This window comes from Alexandromys fortis, unplaced genomic scaffold, assembly GCF_014885135.2.
Source record: "Alexandromys fortis isolate MF-2015 unplaced genomic scaffold, M_Fortis_MF-2015_v1.1 scaffold_158, whole genome shotgun sequence".
Lineage (NCBI taxonomy): Eukaryota > Metazoa > Chordata > Mammalia > Rodentia > Cricetidae > Alexandromys > Alexandromys fortis.
The window spans coordinates 3,733,414-3,752,662 of NW_026068039.1; the positions used below are offsets into that span (position 1 = coordinate 3,733,414).

The 19,249-nt window shown below is 39.8% G+C and overlaps 1 protein-coding gene across 4 annotated transcripts in view; it reads right to left on the reverse strand.

Annotated features, from left to right (window-relative positions):
• Kbtbd12 (kelch repeat and BTB domain containing 12) overlaps positions 1–18,255 on the reverse strand; it is a 78,709-nt gene extending 60,454 nt beyond the window's left edge. For 3 of the 4 annotated variants that reach the window (XR_007595888.1, XM_050165447.1, XM_050165449.1), the window contains exons 1-4: positions 17,766–18,255; positions 8,384–9,565; positions 3,492–3,762; positions 1,081–1,231 (exon numbers count right to left, since the gene is read on the reverse strand). Coding sequence is in view for 3 of the 4 variants with exons in the window: in XM_050165447.1 (XP_050021404.1) it covers positions 1,081–1,231; positions 3,492–3,762; positions 8,384–9,453 (1,492 nt within the window). In the remaining variant the exon portion in view is untranslated. Of the gene's footprint in view, positions 1–1,080; positions 1,232–3,491; positions 3,763–8,383; positions 9,566–17,597 lie in introns of all 4 variants that reach the window. The other variant, XM_050165448.1, reaches the window with a different exon arrangement.
• Between the last annotated feature and the right edge of the window lie 994 nt (positions 18,256–19,249).

Sequence of the window (19,249 nt, forward strand, 5' to 3'; positions counted from 1 at the left end):
GATGCCTTGTCCCACTCAGTCATCCAAAAGACATTATCATTTTTATTACACGTCTAGCCCAATTGAGGTTCCTTGTTAGGGGGAGCTCTCATTCTGGTTATAACAAAGAAAGGGATATTTATCTAGAGGAAAAACTTAATTATAATTGTGAGTCCCTTAACTGAGGCAATCATAAATTGTGTTGCACAATTATTCTTAAATAAAACAATTTTAATATTTGAGTATATAAATTGCCTTGCTTCATGCTGTGAAAACCGCCCAAGATAACAGCTTTCACTTCATGGTTTTTTTTTTTAATTGTCTCCATTAGAGGCCTGGTATTCTTCTACCTCAGAGCTCATCTTTTCTTTGTCATTTTTTTTTGCCTCTTATCACCTCCCTGTGTTCCAGTCAGTCATGCAGGCGGGAGGACTGCGACTCAGAGCAGTCCAGTCAGCCTCATGCCCAGGCTTCCCATACTCTGGGGAAGTGCGGGTGATAGAGGGTGATGTCAGAGAAAACATACTCTGAAGATGAAGACACGAGGAAGCAGGAAGATGAAGGGATGAGGAGGGAAGGGGACCCACAGGATATGTCTGGGATTCTTAACTGTTGGAATTTCTTTCACTAATCCCTGCTGGTTAGTACTGACCACACATATTCAAGAGAGGAGGGGGAAATGCATTCATGGAAAAGTTACTTGGTAGTGTGACTTTGGGGAAAATGAAGAGAACTGGCAAAATCTGTGGCACAGTCTACCTTGCTGTGGCCTTGTCTTTAACAGCACGAGCACAGTTGGCTGCAAACCCCCGCAGTTCACCAACTAAAAATGGACAAAGACTTCTTCTGCTTCACCAGCCTGTGTCCCACAGGACAGATCACTGCTGCTTTTGCTTTCCAAGACCATCATAAAAATAGTTTTGCCCTTAAAGTCAATGACTTGATCTTAATTGGCTTGTACTCTAGATAACAAGAAATACGCTTTGGCCAATTATGCATATGCATTTGAACTGGGACACCAGAAGAAGGGAAACTTGTTTTTACAGGCGCACACTGCTGAAGTAATTAGAGAGGCTGTGCTCTGAGCAATCTCCTACTCACCCAGAACGTAGATCTCACAGTTGACGACGGCGGCGCTGAACCGGTACTTAGAGTACTGCATGGGCGCCCGCTCTCTCCATTGATCTTGGCTGGGGTCATACTGCAACAGTTTGTTGCTTAATCGATCCGGCTCTTCATCAGGAAGATCCATCTGTATGAAATATGACAGCAAATGTAACAACAGACCACTTAGAGGCCTTTGTGAGCATGTAGACACAATTAATCAAAGCAGACAGAGGAGGAGATGAATGGAGGTTAATTGTCTCACCCAGACTCAGACTTCCCAAGTCCTGAGACTTGGGGTTGTCAGTACTCTGTCAATATTAGAGGGATTTATATGTGCAATGGGCTAACGTGTTGGTTTACAGCAATCGGTGATTTTCACACTTAGACACCAAAAAATGAAGCAACTACAAAATTAAAAAAAAAGCAAAGTTGCTTTCTTGAACAGTGTGTAAAGGAAACCCTAACCTTAACAAACTTCATAGTTGTGAATTTTAACGATACCCATGAAGAACTAATTTTAATAATTCATATGGCATTTTCTTTATATTTTTCTAATCTATAAAAAATTCAAAACATTTTTACTGTGTTAGTAATTAGAGGATTTTAGACCATAATTATGAGTTATATGTAAATAACCTGATTTCAGTTTTCAAGATAATAGGATTAGCATAAGTTACTTGGAGTTATGGTTACATATTCACTTATGTTATATATTTGTATATTTATTTAGTGACTAGATAGTAAAAATTGAAAAATTTTATTCTTACATAGATACAAGCAGCTTCTACCTGTAAACTTCAGGTAAAATAATGTTATTTATATAATACCTGGAACTTTATAACAACTCTGAGTTAAGAATTTATGTGTCTCTCTTTTGAGTCCAAGTTTTTAACAGAGAAATAATTGCCACCCTTAGGAATGTTACATGCACTTCCCTTTAATCTAGGCCTTTAAAATGATGGGAATGCTGACACCATGGGCACTCAAAGCCCAGTTTCATGTGCTGTACCTGAAGCTCAGTGAGACTGTCTCATGACACAATACTCATTTAGAGACTACAAATTAGCAAACATTGCCTTTATTGCTTACTTTCCTTCAATTTTAGGTATTTAATCTCCACAGTAGTAAAGCAAAGCTTCCAAATTGTTTTGAGGGATTGTTCATGCAAATTCACTGTGAAGTGAATAGTTTTAGAAAATATAACTATAGATAATGTCAGGTTCTAGCTACCACTGTGATGAAATATGCACTGTTTAATCTATAGCACAAATTGAAACATACAAAGTATAATAAAATTTTTGAAGCTTATGGAGGGAATGCAAAAGCATGTGTTTCATCATGAGGCAAATCTGGAAAACATAAGAAAAAACACAGGAAAAATAAATTTATGTCACAGGGACAGCCAAGGAGTGAGAGTAATCTGCATTGGAAAACAAGAAGGCAAGAGCAGAGGACAGCTGAAAAGACACCACCATAAATGCCCAAGGTCCAGGAGGACCCTGAAGGACACAGGGCCACTGTGCTCACACTGCTGACATCTCTACTGGCTTGCCATCACTTCTCTGGGCTTCAACATCAACAGCATTCTGCTGATATTGCTGATGCCCAGGAAGGACACTGGTATTTACAGTCATACATACTGTCTTGGAAATGATGGTGCCACGACAGAATCAATATTCAGATTTTTCATTTACGGTAAGACCCTGTGTGTATGTGTCTCTGTGTTTGCCCACACACATTTGTACTTACCCATGGTGAATGGGGGTTTTCACGTACATGTGCATATGCAGATGTTAAGCCCAGGTGTTCCCCAGGAAGGTTTATCTTATGTTATTGAGACAAGGTAGCTCATCAAATCTGGAGTTTGACAATTTGACTAGACTGGCTAGCCAGCATGCCCCAGGGATTCTCCTGTCTCTATATCCTCAGTGCTGGGATTACAGGCATTCACATGGGTGCTAGGAATCAGGTTCTCATGTGTGCACGATGAACATCTTCCCAACCAAAACATTTCCCTAAACCCTGCAGCAAGAATCCTACGAGTGACTGGCCCCTGGCCCCACGGCCATCAGACAGCAGGACTGGAATGAGGATACATCTGTACCACTACTTAGATGCTCACCACAGCTACCCCTTGGCAGAGGGATCTTTTCCAATCAGCCAGTAGGGGAAGAATTATGAAGTCCATAGCATAGCATGAGCATTAGATACACCCATGTCTATAAATAACACATTTAAAAATCAACTTCTAAACCAGCTTTGACAATTTCAAGACTTAAGTTTATATTATACAGTGTAAAAAGCATTTTGCCAAAATGTAAGCCGTAATCTTTTAGTACTCAACATCTGATACATTTTCCAGAAAAGCCAGTCACACTAGGTAGATATGCAAGGAATTTCTTAACCTGAGGGGTCCAGCCTCCGATGACATACAGTTTATTGTTCACTGTCACCACAGCGTGACAGGCCAACTGCAGTGGAAGGGGAGACACTCGTTTCCAGTTGTCTTGATCTATGGAGTACTTATCAACACAGTTTGTGATGAGGTACTGGTTTTTAATCTTCATCTGTCCTCCTATGACATAGAGGTCATTATGGATGCTGCCCAGAGCGTAGAGCTCTCGAAATTCAGCGGTGCATAACTTTTCCCAAAACTGTTTTCCTCTATCATGATACCTGCAAGTTAACACACATACACACACACACACACACACACACACACACACACACACACACACACAGAGAGAGAGAGAGAGAGAGAGAGAGAGAGAGAGAGAGAGANCAGAGAGAGAGAGAGAGAGAGAGAGAGAGAGAGAACCAGGATTAGAGTTACCATGGCAACAACTCACCCAAGAAACACATTTAAGCTTTTTTTTTTTCAACACAAAACAATATGACCTGGCTCTTCTAATTGGAGGAGAAACAGATCATTAAGACAAGACAGTAATACATATTTGCTTTCTTTTTCCCCAATGATCAATGAATAAGACATAATATGCTGAAATATATTCTTCATCTCCCTGGAGAATTACAGGAAAAAACAGAAAAGTAGAAAGAGTATACCTTACCCCAGACTAGTTTTTAACATTTCCTGATTCTGGTAAAGAAAAGCAGGCATAGGAAAATCTTTCAGAAAATCAGTTTTTAACTTTAACATAAATGAATAAAGAAACAAAGATACAAAATACCCTGAATATTTAGATAAGAAATAGCATCTTAGTGAAACATTAAAGAATTAATGGTTTTAGGCAGAGAATCTAAAAAGTATCTCAGTTTAGAACTTCTAGCTGTAAGTTGTACATAGGTAGAATTTTTTTTAAAGACAAGGTCTCTCTCTGTGTAGCCCCGGCTATAGACCATGCTGGTCTTAGTCATAGACCAGGCTGGTGTCAGCCTCTCAAGTACTGGGGTGAGCATCACCTTGCCTGGCCACTATTTAAGTTATAGTTTTGGTTTAAAACTGGATCAAAAGCACTGTGCTAAAAACCCATCTGCAGATGTCTGTTTGGCATCTTACATCTATTTTCATCTACTAAATATGGTTATTTGGGTAATTTCCTTCACATATACTATCTGTTTAAGAAGAGTCTTAAGAGATGTTGGTCCTCAGATAGATGTCTGTCAATGCCTTCTGAAACCCCAAACAGTAACTGATTGGTAGGTATGTTATAAGGACTTGAGTGTACTAGTTCATGGCTGTCTTTTGTCTTGCCTCATGATAACTGTAGGTCTTTTTAAAAAAAAAAATAAAATAAAATCTAAGGTAGCCCAAGTTGACCTGGAACTTGCCATCCTCCTGCCTCTGCCTCTCAAATGGTTCATTATCAATGTGTGCCACCAGGCTTGGCTTGTAAATGTATTTTTCCAATTGTAATTTGAGACATTTGGTATGAGAAAGATAAAAATACACATAGGGAGAGTGGGATAAAATATCTGAAATTAAATATCTCAGACATATCTAGAAATATCCATTGTACATGGAACAAAAGCACAAAGCCCAGGAACACAGAGAATAAGAAAACAGGTGTTCTGCTTGGAAACAAGATCAAGCCAGGATCTTATGTGTGCTTTGTGCAGAGCTCAGTTTTTAAGGAACATTGTACAGTTAGTCATCTAATCCGAGTTTCTCCCACTTGTTCTGGGCCAACTCTCACATTCCTCAGAGAACATTCTGCTTCAGGCTTGACAGGAAAGTTGAAAAACATATTCCTTTCATAGAGGCATGCATGGCTTGTCACACTCGGATGCAGAGATTTCTCAAACCTTCCAGCGGCTGTCTTCTATGTAATTCTAAAAAGGAAGTCAGAGTTCCTGGAATCACAAGGAATATTTTCACTAATTTTTAATTTATGAGTTTTTAAAGGTAAGGAAGATATCATCAACATGCTGAAGAAAAGCAAACTAAGTGACTATGTAAAAGAACCAAAAATGGGTTTGGGTTTTTTTGAGGCATAGTTTAAGAAAGCATGATAGGATGAAATTGGTATCATGAAGGTCGAGTATGGTTTTCTAAATAACTTGCTCATCTGACTTTTGTTTTAACATTTGGAACTGAAAATGGGGAGATAAAATGCTCAGATAAAACTATAAAACTTGTGGCTAGGAAGTAGCTATGACATAAGAAAAAGGAACAGTCACAAGAGCATTCAGTGCCAACAGGTTCATAGTTTAAAGATGCCACTTACATGCTCACTTACTGGGACCCCGTGGTCATGGCACATGCCTTTAATCCCAACACTTGGGAGGCAGAGGTAGGAGAATCTGAGTTCAAGCCAGCTTGGTCTGCAAAGTGAGTTCCAGAAGAGCCAGAATTACACTGAGAAACCCACAAAATAAAAATAAAAAAAAATACATGCTCACTTAATTCATAAGCCAAAGTGGGAGAATAAAGAAGGCAGAAAGAACTGGCCCACTAGGGTGCTGTTTATTTCACACTTTAGCTCAAGAAGAAATACATCTGCATGGATGCACAGCCATCTATGAACTGTACAACACAGGCAGTCTGAAGAACATCTGGACAAAGATTAAAGTGATAAGAAGCAATGATACTAAAATTACGAAAGAATTATTATAAAATAATATTGCGGGGATACACCATAGGACACTTGATTTCCCCCTTTTAGCACAAAATTGACACCAAATTTGCCTGTATTAATGCTAGATTAAGAGTCTTGTGAGACAGAGATCTCAGGGAGACAGGATGCTCAGTGCTTTCTAGAGTCCACTGTGGTGACTAATTATGAGGTAGTCTATCTCGTCTAAGCGCAAAGCAATGCTTCTGATAACCTGACGACTCTTCTGACCACTTTACATCAAAGGTAAAGGTGCTTTTACTCTAATTCTGACCAATGTGGAGGAGCTGTTTGGTGTCAGGAGCCTGGCTGAGTCTAAGACAGTTAAAAAGGAAATGATGGCGCATGCAGTTAGATCACTGCAAGAAAGGAAAGGGGCTCTTAGAGTGAGAATGAAAGATGTCTAAGGCTCAGAACAGAACACACACACACACACACACACACAGCCAGGGCTGATGCTTATTAGCAGTAATTTCTGCTGAGAGACCAGCAGATTGTCTTCATGAGGAAGAAACGAGATATCTGAAGAGCCCAAGGCTCTTTAATTAAGATCCCAAGATAGAAAGGGCACCAGCACAAAGCATGTGCCATACCAGGAAACAGAACGGCAAGAATCCTGCCCAAAGATCAGAGCCGATTCCTCCTGTAAGGCCTTCATACTCACTTTGCAGTCTACTGACAATTCTGAGGAAGGAAGCTCCTGTAGCCTGTGACATGCTTGGCCACCACAGGTGTGGATCCAGACCGTTTACCCAGGACTCTGTAATCTGTCACCACTAGGTGAGATCAGACACAGTCTTTAAACCATGACTGTGTAAAAGAGACAGGAAAGGCTCAAGACAGATGTGTAGTGCTAATAAGTGAGGAGAAATGGTAGACTTCTAAGGTCCTTCTTTGCTCCATCTTTACTGTCACAGAATTACATTATGACTGAAAAATCTGAATAAACCCTGACATGAAGGGAAGGATCCTGAAGGATTTACACCTTTTAGTACTTACTCTATGTGCATATTTCATACTCATGTAGTGAAAGAGTAAGCATTCAGAAACACTTACAAACATCATAAATTAAATGTGTTTTCACAAATAAGATACAGACTTGTGTATCTATGTCTAAGCAGGTATCTATGTAACTATGTAGCTAAGCATCTATATAACTACATCTTGTTTCTCTTACTATCACTGAAGGTTCTTCAAAAGTTCAGTAATGCTGAAGGTTTAGGGAAGATTCACAAATTGAGGGCAAGAATGAAAACTTTCTAGTTAAGGAAAAGGTCCTAGCAGGTGAGGTGTCACATGCTTATAATCTTAGCACTCAGGAAGGTGAAGGAAGTAGGAGTTGGACGTTATTTTGGGTTACATAGCAAGATCCTTTGTTCAGTTGGTATACTGTTTGTCTAGAATGAGGGAAGCCCCAGGTCCAATCCCCAACACATAAACTGGACATCCTAGCACTACTGTAGGCAGGATGATCATAAGTTCAAGGTTATCATTAGCTACACAGTGAATTTTAGATCAACCTAGGATACATAAGACCCCACATTAAAAAATTTTACTTACTACTCTAAATAACTAAAAAAATCAATTGAAAAGAGTTTATATAAACAAAATTTTCTTGTTATTATAAGTTACATACTATATATTATGCCTGATCATACAGATAATTAAGTCCAAACTGAAAAATACAATTGTATAACATAGACATATTTAAGTCATTAAAAATTCATTTATGTCTTGACAATTAATGGAAAAGGCAGGCTGTGGGTGGAGCTCAGTGAGAGAGTACTTACCCAGCATGGCCAAAGCTATGAGTTTGATTCTTAGCACTACCTAAAAGCAGCCAAACAAAAACAATAATAACAAAAAACAAAAGAAAAATAATTTCAAAATATGAATGACTTCATTATAAATATAATGCTATATCAATATTGTGGATATATAATATGATGTTCTGTATATTATTCTTTATGAGAGACTTATACTAGAATATTTATTATATCTAATTTAAAATGTGACCCCCTCATCAGTACTTCTTTAACTGCTAACGTCAAAACAAGATTTAAAAAACATATAAAGATTGCTGAGGAGGCAGAGGCAGGTGGATTTCTGTGAGTTCCAGCCTGGTCTACACACAGAGAGTTCCAGGCCAGTCATGGCTGCATAATGAGACCTTATCTTAACAAAACTAAATAAAAAAAATACAAAACCTGGTATGAGATACAAACCTATAAATTTCAATATTCTTGCTCTTTTGTCTAGAGAGCCTAGAGGCAGTTGCTTCTCCAGCCACAATTATAGTATTGTTTTCCATGACTACCCCGGTGCATACTGTTCCTAAACCCTCCCCATACTTAGGGGATGAAATAAAATAGGTTTTCCGTGACATGGGGTCAAAACAGAAGCTGGCATCCCCATAGTTCCTGTGCCGTGATCTGATTCCAGAAGAATTGTTCCCAATACAAAGCAGCAGGCTGGTGGTCTCCATGCCATAGCGAAGATTAGGGGAGTGCTGCTGGGGCATCTTGATGGCTTTGAATGCATTCTGGATCATGTCGATGCAACTACTATCACAAAGGAGCATCGTGTTCCTTCTTAGGGCCTGTCTTAGAAAAGAAGCATTTATAAGTTCCAGTCTGACTTGCTTCAAAAGTTCAACGAGATGCTCTGTACGCAATGCTTGGTTATGGTTTACCCATCTCAGAACCAAGTCCAGAATGCTCTCTTCTCTGGATATATTCAAATCATCAGACTTAATGAGTGCCAGAAGCTGGTGAGCTTCGATGTCTAGTATTTCTCCATGTAGGCTTACCTCAGCAAAGTGCTGATATAAATACTTCTTTGACTGATCAGATAAATCTTCTGCTCCTATTTGTTTTGCAAAATAATAAATTCCTATGCAGTTGGAGGCATCCATGTGGTCCATCATATATTTTTGGCACACGCTAAAGACTTCTTCCATCTGCATAAAATAGGCAGCCATTGCTACGGTCTGTACGTTGGCATTGTTGATGTCCAGAACTGCACCGTACATGTAGGTTAGTATCACTGACACACTTTCTGCTGTGATGTCATAGAGTACAACCTCCCTCTGAGTGCACTCGAGTAGTCCACAGGTGAACATAGCCTTGAAGTAAGGACTAAATGCTGCGAGGACCAGTCTGTGGCAAGGAAATTTCTCCTCTTCTGCTATGAGCACTACATCAATCATTTCTTCTAATTCTTTCATATTCTTAATTTTATCTAGTAAATTCAGGCTATGCTGGTGCTTCTCCTTTCCCTCAGCCTGGTACTCCATGATACACTCCTTAAAGTTTGTAAGTAATGTTTCTTTCAGTTTAGCTTCATTCCTCAGGGGCTATTTGCATTTCTGATTACTCACAAATCAACAGAGATGCCATGAAACTGTCCTGAGGGTAAGAAAAAAAAGCAGGTTTTGTCTAAGAAAAAAAACTTTCTTTATACTTAATGCATAGCATTAATACTAAGAAGCATTTATAAATAAATATTATACATTCAGAGCAGAGCAATTTAAGACAACTACTTCGTGTCTAAAAAGACTTTGAAGTGCAAATCATCAATTATTAACTGCTAATGCAATAGCTGCTAATCATCAGCGGGGTTTTCTTCTAGGGCTGGAGAACCTCAGAGTGAAGGGAGAAAGTAAAAAGATAAGCAAACTTTGCGATTCCATTTCCGGTTATCAAATGGGTCACCCTGTGGGCTGAGGCTACAGAAGGATCTGTTAATATCATTTCTAAAGAGATGCAGTGTTACACTCACCCCCTCCACAACAAACAACCAATGTGTAATGGCTAGTCCATAAGACGAGGACTAGGGTACATAGACCCAGAAAGTGGAATGACTTGAAATTAGGTCCATACTCGGACGGGAAAAATTATTCAGACTGGTAGGTAACGAAAATTTCATTCCTACTGAGTTTTAAAATACAAGCCAGTGGCTGCTGGTCTCTGAATTCCTGGTATTTAAAACTTAAACGTGTCTTCCTTCATTGCCCAGCTTTTCTTTGTTCCCTGTTTCACAGAGGCGCAGACTGAATTGCTTCTTGCCTTTAAAAGCCCTAGTCTAATTAAAAGTCTCTAAGCTGGTGGTGTCACCTTCGCCTTCCCCAGGCGATGCAAACATGAGGTTTCAAGGAAGTTAATTAGCGGCTTTGATTTAAAGAAAGCCATTCCCAGAGCAAGGAGCTCTTGTGATGAGAGGGTCCTAGTCTCCATATCTTTTTCTAGTCTCTCTTGACTACAAAGCTACAGGCAGTGACAATGAATAGTGATGGCAGCAGAGTTGATGCTTAAGAAAGAAACATGAGGTTATAAGAACAGGAATAGTTTTCAACAAGAAAGGGTAGTGAGTCCCCAAATTTCTATAGTCCTGTAAAGAATTAGACATTTCATGGAAGATTGCCTTTTTCTTACTTTCTGAGTGTTGATTTAAAATTCACTTCAATAAGCAAGTGATTTATACATAGTAAGGAGTTATAAAGACCCAACAGGCACTGAGAGAGCCTGTGACATAACAACCTTCCGAGCTAAGAACTAAGACTGTCAGAAAAGTCTACCTGCTGGACATTCTGGCATTGCTTTTATGGTTTACTTCCATAAAGCTTAAAGCTTACTTGGAGATGGTTTTCTGGTTAAAAGCAAACCCCAGATTTATTTATTTTTATACAATGATGGGCAATTAAGAGACTGTTATTTATCTGAATCCTCTTCTACACATGATGACTAGCCCAATTCATTCTTACATGGGGTCCTGACACATCATCACATCACTTTATACACAAACACGATAGTTGGAGCTAAAAAGAACCCAAGCTATTTTACTGTTGTTCAGATCTCAGAATTGAACCTGGACTGTCACACGTGCTAGGCAAGCTCCTTATGGACAGAACAGAAACCTTATTTTAAGGAAGTACCTTCTCTTCTGTTTTTGGTTTTTGAGGCAGCGTTTTTCTGAGAAGCCCTGGATGTACTGGAACTTGATCTGCAGGCTGGCCTTCAGCTGAGATCTGCCTGCCTCTGGAGTGCTGGGATCAAAGGCATGTGCCACCACCACCTTGCTAAGGAAGTAATTTTTTTTTTTTACAAACCTAGTATTTTATTTGTATTGATGTATAAGAAGCCATCAAAGGATACCAGTGCTCATGATGTCAGAAGGCCAAGTGCATCTTCCAAACAAGGTGCCCTTGATCTAACACACCATAGGCAATTTGGTCAGTTCCTAGAATGCTGATCTTGATAATATTAGAAAACTGATGCTTGAGACCCAAAGATTATGATTATAATCCTATGATTTCACATATGTAGGATAGGAGCCAAACTCTACCTGATGGACTTTTTGGTGCTACATTTTGACTATTGAGATTAAAAAATGAAGTTCAAGTTAAGTAAATAATGGGTCTATGTTTGTTCATAAATTTAATATAGGTGGCATTTAAAATATTTTTTATTATTTTGATTTTATGTGTATAGATGTTTTGTTTGCATGTATAATTGTGCACCATGTAAATCTGGTACCTACAGAGGCCAGGCAAAAGTTGTCTGATCTCCTGGAACTGGAGTTACGGACAGTTGTAAGTCACCATACTGAATCAAACCTAGGTCCTCTAGAAGAGCAGTCCTCTACTGAGCCAGCTCTCCTGGCTCAAAGATTTTATGGTGGATGATGTTGGGCTTCCCTTAGTATCCGACCCACCTTCCTAGAAAAAGATAGGCCCCTACATCCCTTACTAGTATTACTGGTACAAGGACAGGCATGACACCCAAAGGTGGCTATAGCAATGAACTTTGAGTCTTGGCTCCATGGCTGGGAGGCCCATATGTTTGACACAGTTGCAGCCATGTGTCATGGGAGCCAGCATCAGGACAAAGCAAACCCAGGGAAGGAGGCAGAGTATTCAGAGCAATTTGGGTTTGAAAATGCATTATCAACAGTTTACAGTTTGGAGGCAGTTAAAGCTGATTTGAATTAAGAATGATATCATTTGAAATCTAGAACCTTTACTTGTATACATGGTATTTGAAGAAACATTGAGAAAAGCGGCCCAAGGTGGCTGTAATTATGTACATCAGTGAGTTGTAGTCTTATATTTTCAGATATCATATTGTTGAGGAGAACCATCAGAATCTTGTATTCTTATTCCTCCTTCATAAAAAGCACCAATCACAAGCTGAACATGGTGGCATACACCTTTAATCCAAGTACTTAGGTAGAGGTAGAGGCAGGAGGATTTCTATGAGTTCAAGACCAGCCTTATCTACACGGTGAATTTCAGAGAAGTCAAGACTACACGATGATATCTTGTCTCAAGAGAGAGAGAAAAAAAACACTAATCATGTAAGTTACTTTTTTTCTATTGGCTTCTTGCAAAATGGCCAAGGCATTATACATGGAAAGAGACTGAACTGTGAACCCAATTCAATCTGACCCCTAAGTCTGTATCCTTACTCCTTTTAGTGCAAGGGCTGGAAACCTAGGGCTAGATGATAAATATGCCAGGCAAGCCATCTGGGCTCTGTCACAACCACTCAACTTTGCTCTTATGGCACAAAAGCAGCCACAGAGGAAAAAAACATAAACAAAGGAACATGACCATGTTCCAGTAAAATGAATTTTGGATGCTGAAATTTGAATTTCACAGATTTAACATGCCCTATTTTCATGTGTCATGAAATAATATTCTTCTTTTGACTTTTAAAAGCTATTTAAAATTATGAAACCTGTTCTTAGCTCATAGACTTTGCAAAAACAAGTGGCAGGTTGCCGACTGCTCCAAAGCTATAAATAAACCCACTCTCAAGACTGTGAGTAGGACACTATCCTGTCTGGGTGACTAATCTCCACTTCTTATCCTAAATTCAGCTCAAGAGTTTTGAGAATTGGTTGTCTGCTTTGAAAATATCAACTATTTGTTCATAACTATATCTATATTTTCCATACTTATAGAAACTCTTAGAAAAATGGTGTATTTGGGTGTGATTCCTCTTGCTCAAACATTAGCTTACACAAATAACAACAACAAAAACCTTCAATTTCCTTTAAAACAGAAACGACAGTTTCAAACATTTTAAAGAATCATTTACTATGAATGTTTTAAATGGACATATACATTTGCTAAGTACCTATTCCTTCTAATTGCTATTTATAGGCTTCTGAAAGGTATTCTAATTGCTTTGGCTTTACAGATCAAATTAATTTGCTGATTGAAATAAATAAAAAAAAATTAGCCTAGCTGTTAAATCAGCTACCACACTTCAAAAGTTCTCAGCATTGTTTCTTAAGAGACAGAGGTTTTGGTGTGGCAGACAGAAGTTAAGCTAGTTGCTTGCTGTCGTCTTAAAATGATTTAACTTTTCCTAAATCTTGGTTTCTTCATCCGAATAATGAGGATAAAGCATATAAACAAAGCCATTTTTCCAGTCTTTAGCCCCCAAATGGACAATAGGTAGATTTTTATCATCACAGTGACTCAGCAAACTTAGTACAGCTTCACAGTTAGGGACTGAACTTGGGCTTGGTTACTGAGGCCTTGGTCTGAGTCCTTGTCTGCCATATCCCAGTATTATGAACATGTTTCATAGCTCTTTAAATTCTAGTTTCTTCACCTGGGATTTCTTTTGAGGATTATGTAAGAGTAGTTGGAAGAAACAAATAAGGTTATACATGTAATTATCTTTGTAAAATCTACCTGGTAAAGTGAAGGCAGGGCATACCTGGACAAACATTTTTCAAACAAAAATAATTTGAGTGCATACATGAATCCCTTGTGGATACAGCTACAGCCCATAATGGAGAGAGCTGACAGCAACTTTTCTCACAATGAGGGCAGAGAGTGTGTTCTCCTTTCATCAGCAGAACAAAACTGTGTGACTGTTCTCAGTGATGTCAATGGGGAGTTATTCTCCGCTCCAATTTACAGCAGGCTGAACCGATGCATTCGTAATAATAGCACCCATAATAATGGAGAAAGATGAGTAGCAAAGATAAATATAAATCACAAGAATAAAGCCTAATTACTCTGCAAATCCAAAATGCAGCTACACTCTAGTCCATTATATTTAGTTTAGAGAAATGCACTGCTATAAATTTAATGGGGGGCGAAAATGTCAGTTTCTTTACATCATAAATGTTTTGCTTTCAGAGACCTTGAATCGAGGCCTCGAATCAGACCAATGATTCTTTGCGATGAACACGGGCATATAAAAATGTGTGGACACGAGTTTACTGTGACTCACTGTGTTGTACTTTAGCTTCCATGATGAGCTCCTCCCTTTTTTTCTGTTAAATTTTATTTTGTTTTATTTTGGGGGGGAGGGAGATGAGAGGGATCAGGAGGCATGATGTGAAAGACATAAAGAATAAATTACAAAAGTTAAATGTTTCCTTTCACAATGTTTGAATTTATCATCTTTCCTCTACCTTTACAGTCGCCACCTTTTCTGAATGATTGATAATGACCAAGCTTTTCTTTCTAAGAAAATTCTCCATCTTTAGTAGAAGGTAAAGTAATTAAAATTCATACCAGCACTGTTTGAAATAGCAAAAACCAACTTAATATCCATTAGCAGACTATAATATATTCACTCAAAAGAATAATGTACAGCAGAAAAATTAATAAACATGATCTTCATGTATCAAAAACATAGTTATGAAAAAGACTAGAATATATGCTGCATACTATTAATGTGTTTAAAATATACAATATGAGCCGGGCGGTGGTGGTGCACGCCTTTAATTCCAGCACTCGGGAGGCAGAGGCAGGCGGATCTCTGTGAGTTCGAGACCAGCCTGGTCTACAAGAGCTAGTTCCAGGCCAGGAACCAAAAAGCTACGGAGAAACCCTGTCTCGAAAAATCAAAAAAAATATATATACAATACAGTAGGCTATTCTGATATAAAAGTGTAGATCATATATTCTGACAATATAAATAGTTGGTGAATTTGGTAAAGTGTATTAACAGATTTTTTTTTTTTTTTTTTGGATTTTCGAGACAGGGCTTCTCCGTAGCTTTTGGTTCCTGTCCTGGAACTAGCTCTTGTATTTTAATATTATTCTTGGATTTTTTCATAAATTTGAAAACACCCAAATAAAAAGGTTAAATGTCATGTATTTTGAAGGACCTGTACAGCAGTACCAGAACATAAAGAAATGAAGGCAGTTATACGCGCTGACTTCAGGAGAGTAGTTGCCTTCATGGGGTATGGAAGAAAGGGAGACAAACAGGACAGAATGACAAGGAGTTTCAGTTGTATAAATGTTTAATTTCCTTAGCTGTATGGTGAGGACTCAATCCACACTTCATTGTTCTTTAAGCCCTTTTTTATATATTGAAAAATTCATGAATTGTGTTTAAAAGACTGTACTAATATTAATCACTTATGGCTTCTGAAAACCTTAGCCGTGTTGAAAATGATGTCTGTACATTATCTGATATGCCATATGCAGAGAAATAATAGATACATTATGAATTTTCATATATTGTAAATTTACATATCAAAGTGTAGACAGCCCAACTTATGAGCGATGGGAAAATACAGAAACCTCCTATCTGGTCTGAATGACAACAGCTTTGAAATCTTGTGGCTATCCCTCACTTCCATGTTAATTTCTTTAGCATTGACCTGTGTGATGGGAGCAGTTACTAGATTCAGAATTGTTATGTGTTTATTGGAACAGTGAATAGGTTACAGCCATGATAGAAATGACCAACATCAAAGCTTTGCTTTTTTGTTTACTTAAAAAACAAACAAACAAAAAAAAAAACGACTGAAGAACAGAAAAGTGAGGACAGGCTCCAAATCTAATTTTCCCAAAACTGCCTTCAATAGACCTAAGTTAACAAACCAAGAAATGTCAACATTATGGCAGAAAATAATATCCCAGTTTCAATGTTTAAAACAAAATCATTTATTAAGAAGGCTTTTTAAAAGTCAGCGGCGACCATGAAGAAATTACTTCACATTTAAAAAAATTATCGTAGGCCAATTTTCACCACCACTGATTCAAGTATTGCGGGTTCCCTGTAATCTGGCTCCTCCCACCACTGCCGGCCTCACTTCCTGACTTTGCTTCCTTGTAGATATTTTATAGTGTTAAAGTGCTAGCAATTCTAACTCATATTGCAATTCTCGGTGTCTTCCCTTGTCCAGCTCTCCAAAATTCGGCTAAGATACCACTTTCTTGACGTAAAGGGCTTTGTTTCATTCACTTCTCTGTTTTCATTGTGACTCTGGTGACACTTGGCATAAGAGTTGCTCGGCATGGTTTGATCAGATTAACGCTTTGTTTAGTACTCGTTCTTCCCTAATAACTGCACTCCCCTCTCCCCTTTGTCTTAGAAATATTTTTTTTTTGAGACAGGCTCTTTCTAGGTAGTTTTCCTTGAAATCTAATTCACAGAGATCTTGCCTTCCAGTCTCCTGTGTGCTGGGATTAAAGGCACGTGCCACCATGCCAGCCCTTCCCCCTTTCTAGCTTGCATGTACATTTCTATCTTGCATGTCAGTTTGGGAGATTTTTTACTTTGTTTAAACGTTATACTTTTAAACTTTAAGCTATTATCCTCTTGCCCAACTATAAAATTCACCCGGAAGACTTTCTTCCCTTCCCAGGAAATGTGCTGCCTTATGGCATCGACGTCTCGCCCGCCCTCAAGATTAACCCATAGCCATCACTGGCTCTCTAAGACAGACGCCTCTTTTGGGGAACAAGCAGCAGAGCTTTCTTCAGCTTCAAGAAACAAACCTGAAACATTCCCACATCTCTAGGGGAAAAGCGAGACACGGCAGCAACGGGCCCTTGATTCCCGTGTGACCTGAAAAGCCCACTGCAGCTCCTCAGACGGCAAATCTGCTCACCTTTCCTCACTGTCAGCCATTCTTTATCGTACGTTGCTTTGCTCTACTCTCTCCTTGTAGACTATTTTACAGCCATCTAAGTTCGCGACCCCTGGTTTACAGCGTCACACACCCTTGCTGGGTTTGTTTCTGCCATCACCACCTTTCCCCAATCCTACATCTACCAATGTGGTGGTCGGAGGTGACTCTGAATGTACATACCACCTAAGTGCTGTGGTTTCCCTGATATGTTTAATTAATACTAGTAATTCTCCCCCAAACATATACAAGGCATGTAATAACGAGTCACAGAGATGATAAAGACAAACACGCTTTCTTTTCTCTTTCCTTTGGTGAGCTCGCAGTGTTTTTGCATTCGCAGTTCTTTCTACTTTCCCAAGTGCTTTAGTATGCATTATAGCTCATTAGTTCCTCTTAAGAATCATGTGGGGAAAATGCAGGGCAATTATATTCCTGGCTTTAAAGTTAAGAGAGTTGCCCAGGGATACATTCAGCGCTGATTGAATTTAAACGAACCGAACCCTGCATTATTAAGGAGCTCTAGGAAGGCAGGCGAGCCCTTACCTCGATGACGTTTAGCGTCTAGCTGGGACAGAACGGGTCATGGGGGGGGGGGGTGGACACGGCATCATCATGGAGAGCACGCAAATGAATCACGCCACAGGGGGACCCAGCGGCCGCTGACCCTCGCTGGCCGACCCGAGGGCGCGTCCCCTCTGGGCCCCTACTTACTTGCTGCCGCCCGGCCTGCTCGCTCCGCTGCGATGGCGCTGTGACTGGGCACGCCGCGGGGTCGAGGGCACGGCCGGGCGGGCCTGACTGACCACACTGCCCGAAATGGGCCAGTGCGGACAAGAACTATAAATAGACAGGGCGAGGGGGGTGCGGGGGGACAGGCGGCGTCCCAGCGGGGACAAGGACGGCGCTGGCGGCCACCCTGAGGTAACAGGTGCTTGGTCTCTGCGCGGGAAGCGGCTCGGCCAGGCGCCGCAGTGTGCGCCTGCGCGGGGGTCTTCCCGCGCCGATTCCACACACACTCCACTGCAGACCCCGACTCAACAAGTGCTCTGCGCCTGCGCGGGGGTCTTCCCGCGCCGATTCCGCACCACAGCCTGTCCAGGAGTTCAATGCCAGGCCAGAGCCTCCCCGCGGCACACTCTGTGCTAGGGACGAGATGTGTCAGGAGCCTAAAAAGACACCTTCTAAAAGAGAATTTGGAAGTCGGATCTTTGAAGGTGACAAATCTTTCACTTGGTCTTTAAACGTTGCAAAACACAAGCGCTCATTGTGTGACCTCATTGAGAACGGTCTATGGTAGGGTTGCCAAATAAAACACAGGAACCAGTTAATTATAAAACTCAGACATACAACCTCTATTTTTTTTGTATAATTTGTACTAGATATCACATGACCAATTCACATTTAGAAACAACTCATTGTTTTGATTTGGTTTTCTATATTTTTATTCATGATAGCTGACAATTGGACCTGAGCAATCAGCTCTGATTTTTTTTGGGGGGGGGGGTCCCAAGGAAAGATTAATTCTGTTCTCAGTTGAGAGGAAACTTACCCCTGAGAAGTGTTCTCAGAGTCTTTACTTTGTGGGTAAAGAAATAGTATTAAGTCAGCTAGTTTAAAATAAAACAAAATGGCTTCAGTATGGTATACTACCTTACATTTAACGTTTCACTGCTCTGGGGATCAGAATCAGAAAATGTCTTCCCAATGGGTTAAAATGAAGGTGTCAGTGGGCACATGTTTCTAGGAGAGAATCTGTCTCCTGGCTGTTTCACCGTTTCTAGAAACTTTGACTCTTTTGTGTGTGATTCCTTCCTCTTAAAGGTCAGGACCAAGCTGGGGGTGATTGGTCATTCCTGTAGTTCCAGCACCCAAGAGGTGATGGCAGGAGGTCAGAAGTGCGAGGGGCTTTTGGCTTCATAGTTCAAGGTTTGCTTGTCGTATATGAGACACTACAGCATCCCCCCAAGCCGGGGTCATAGAGATGAGTTCTTCTCAGGTTGTATCACTCTGGTGCACACTCTTCTTTTTCCTTAAAAAAAAAAAAAAAATCCTTGTGGTAAAATATGTATATCATAAAATTTACCATTTATTTGTTTTAAGTGTTCAATCTAGCGTCCCTAAATAATGTTAGCAATTCTGTGTAACTACTACAGTTTGGATGCTGAGTATCTCCCAGAAGCACGTTGAAGATGTGA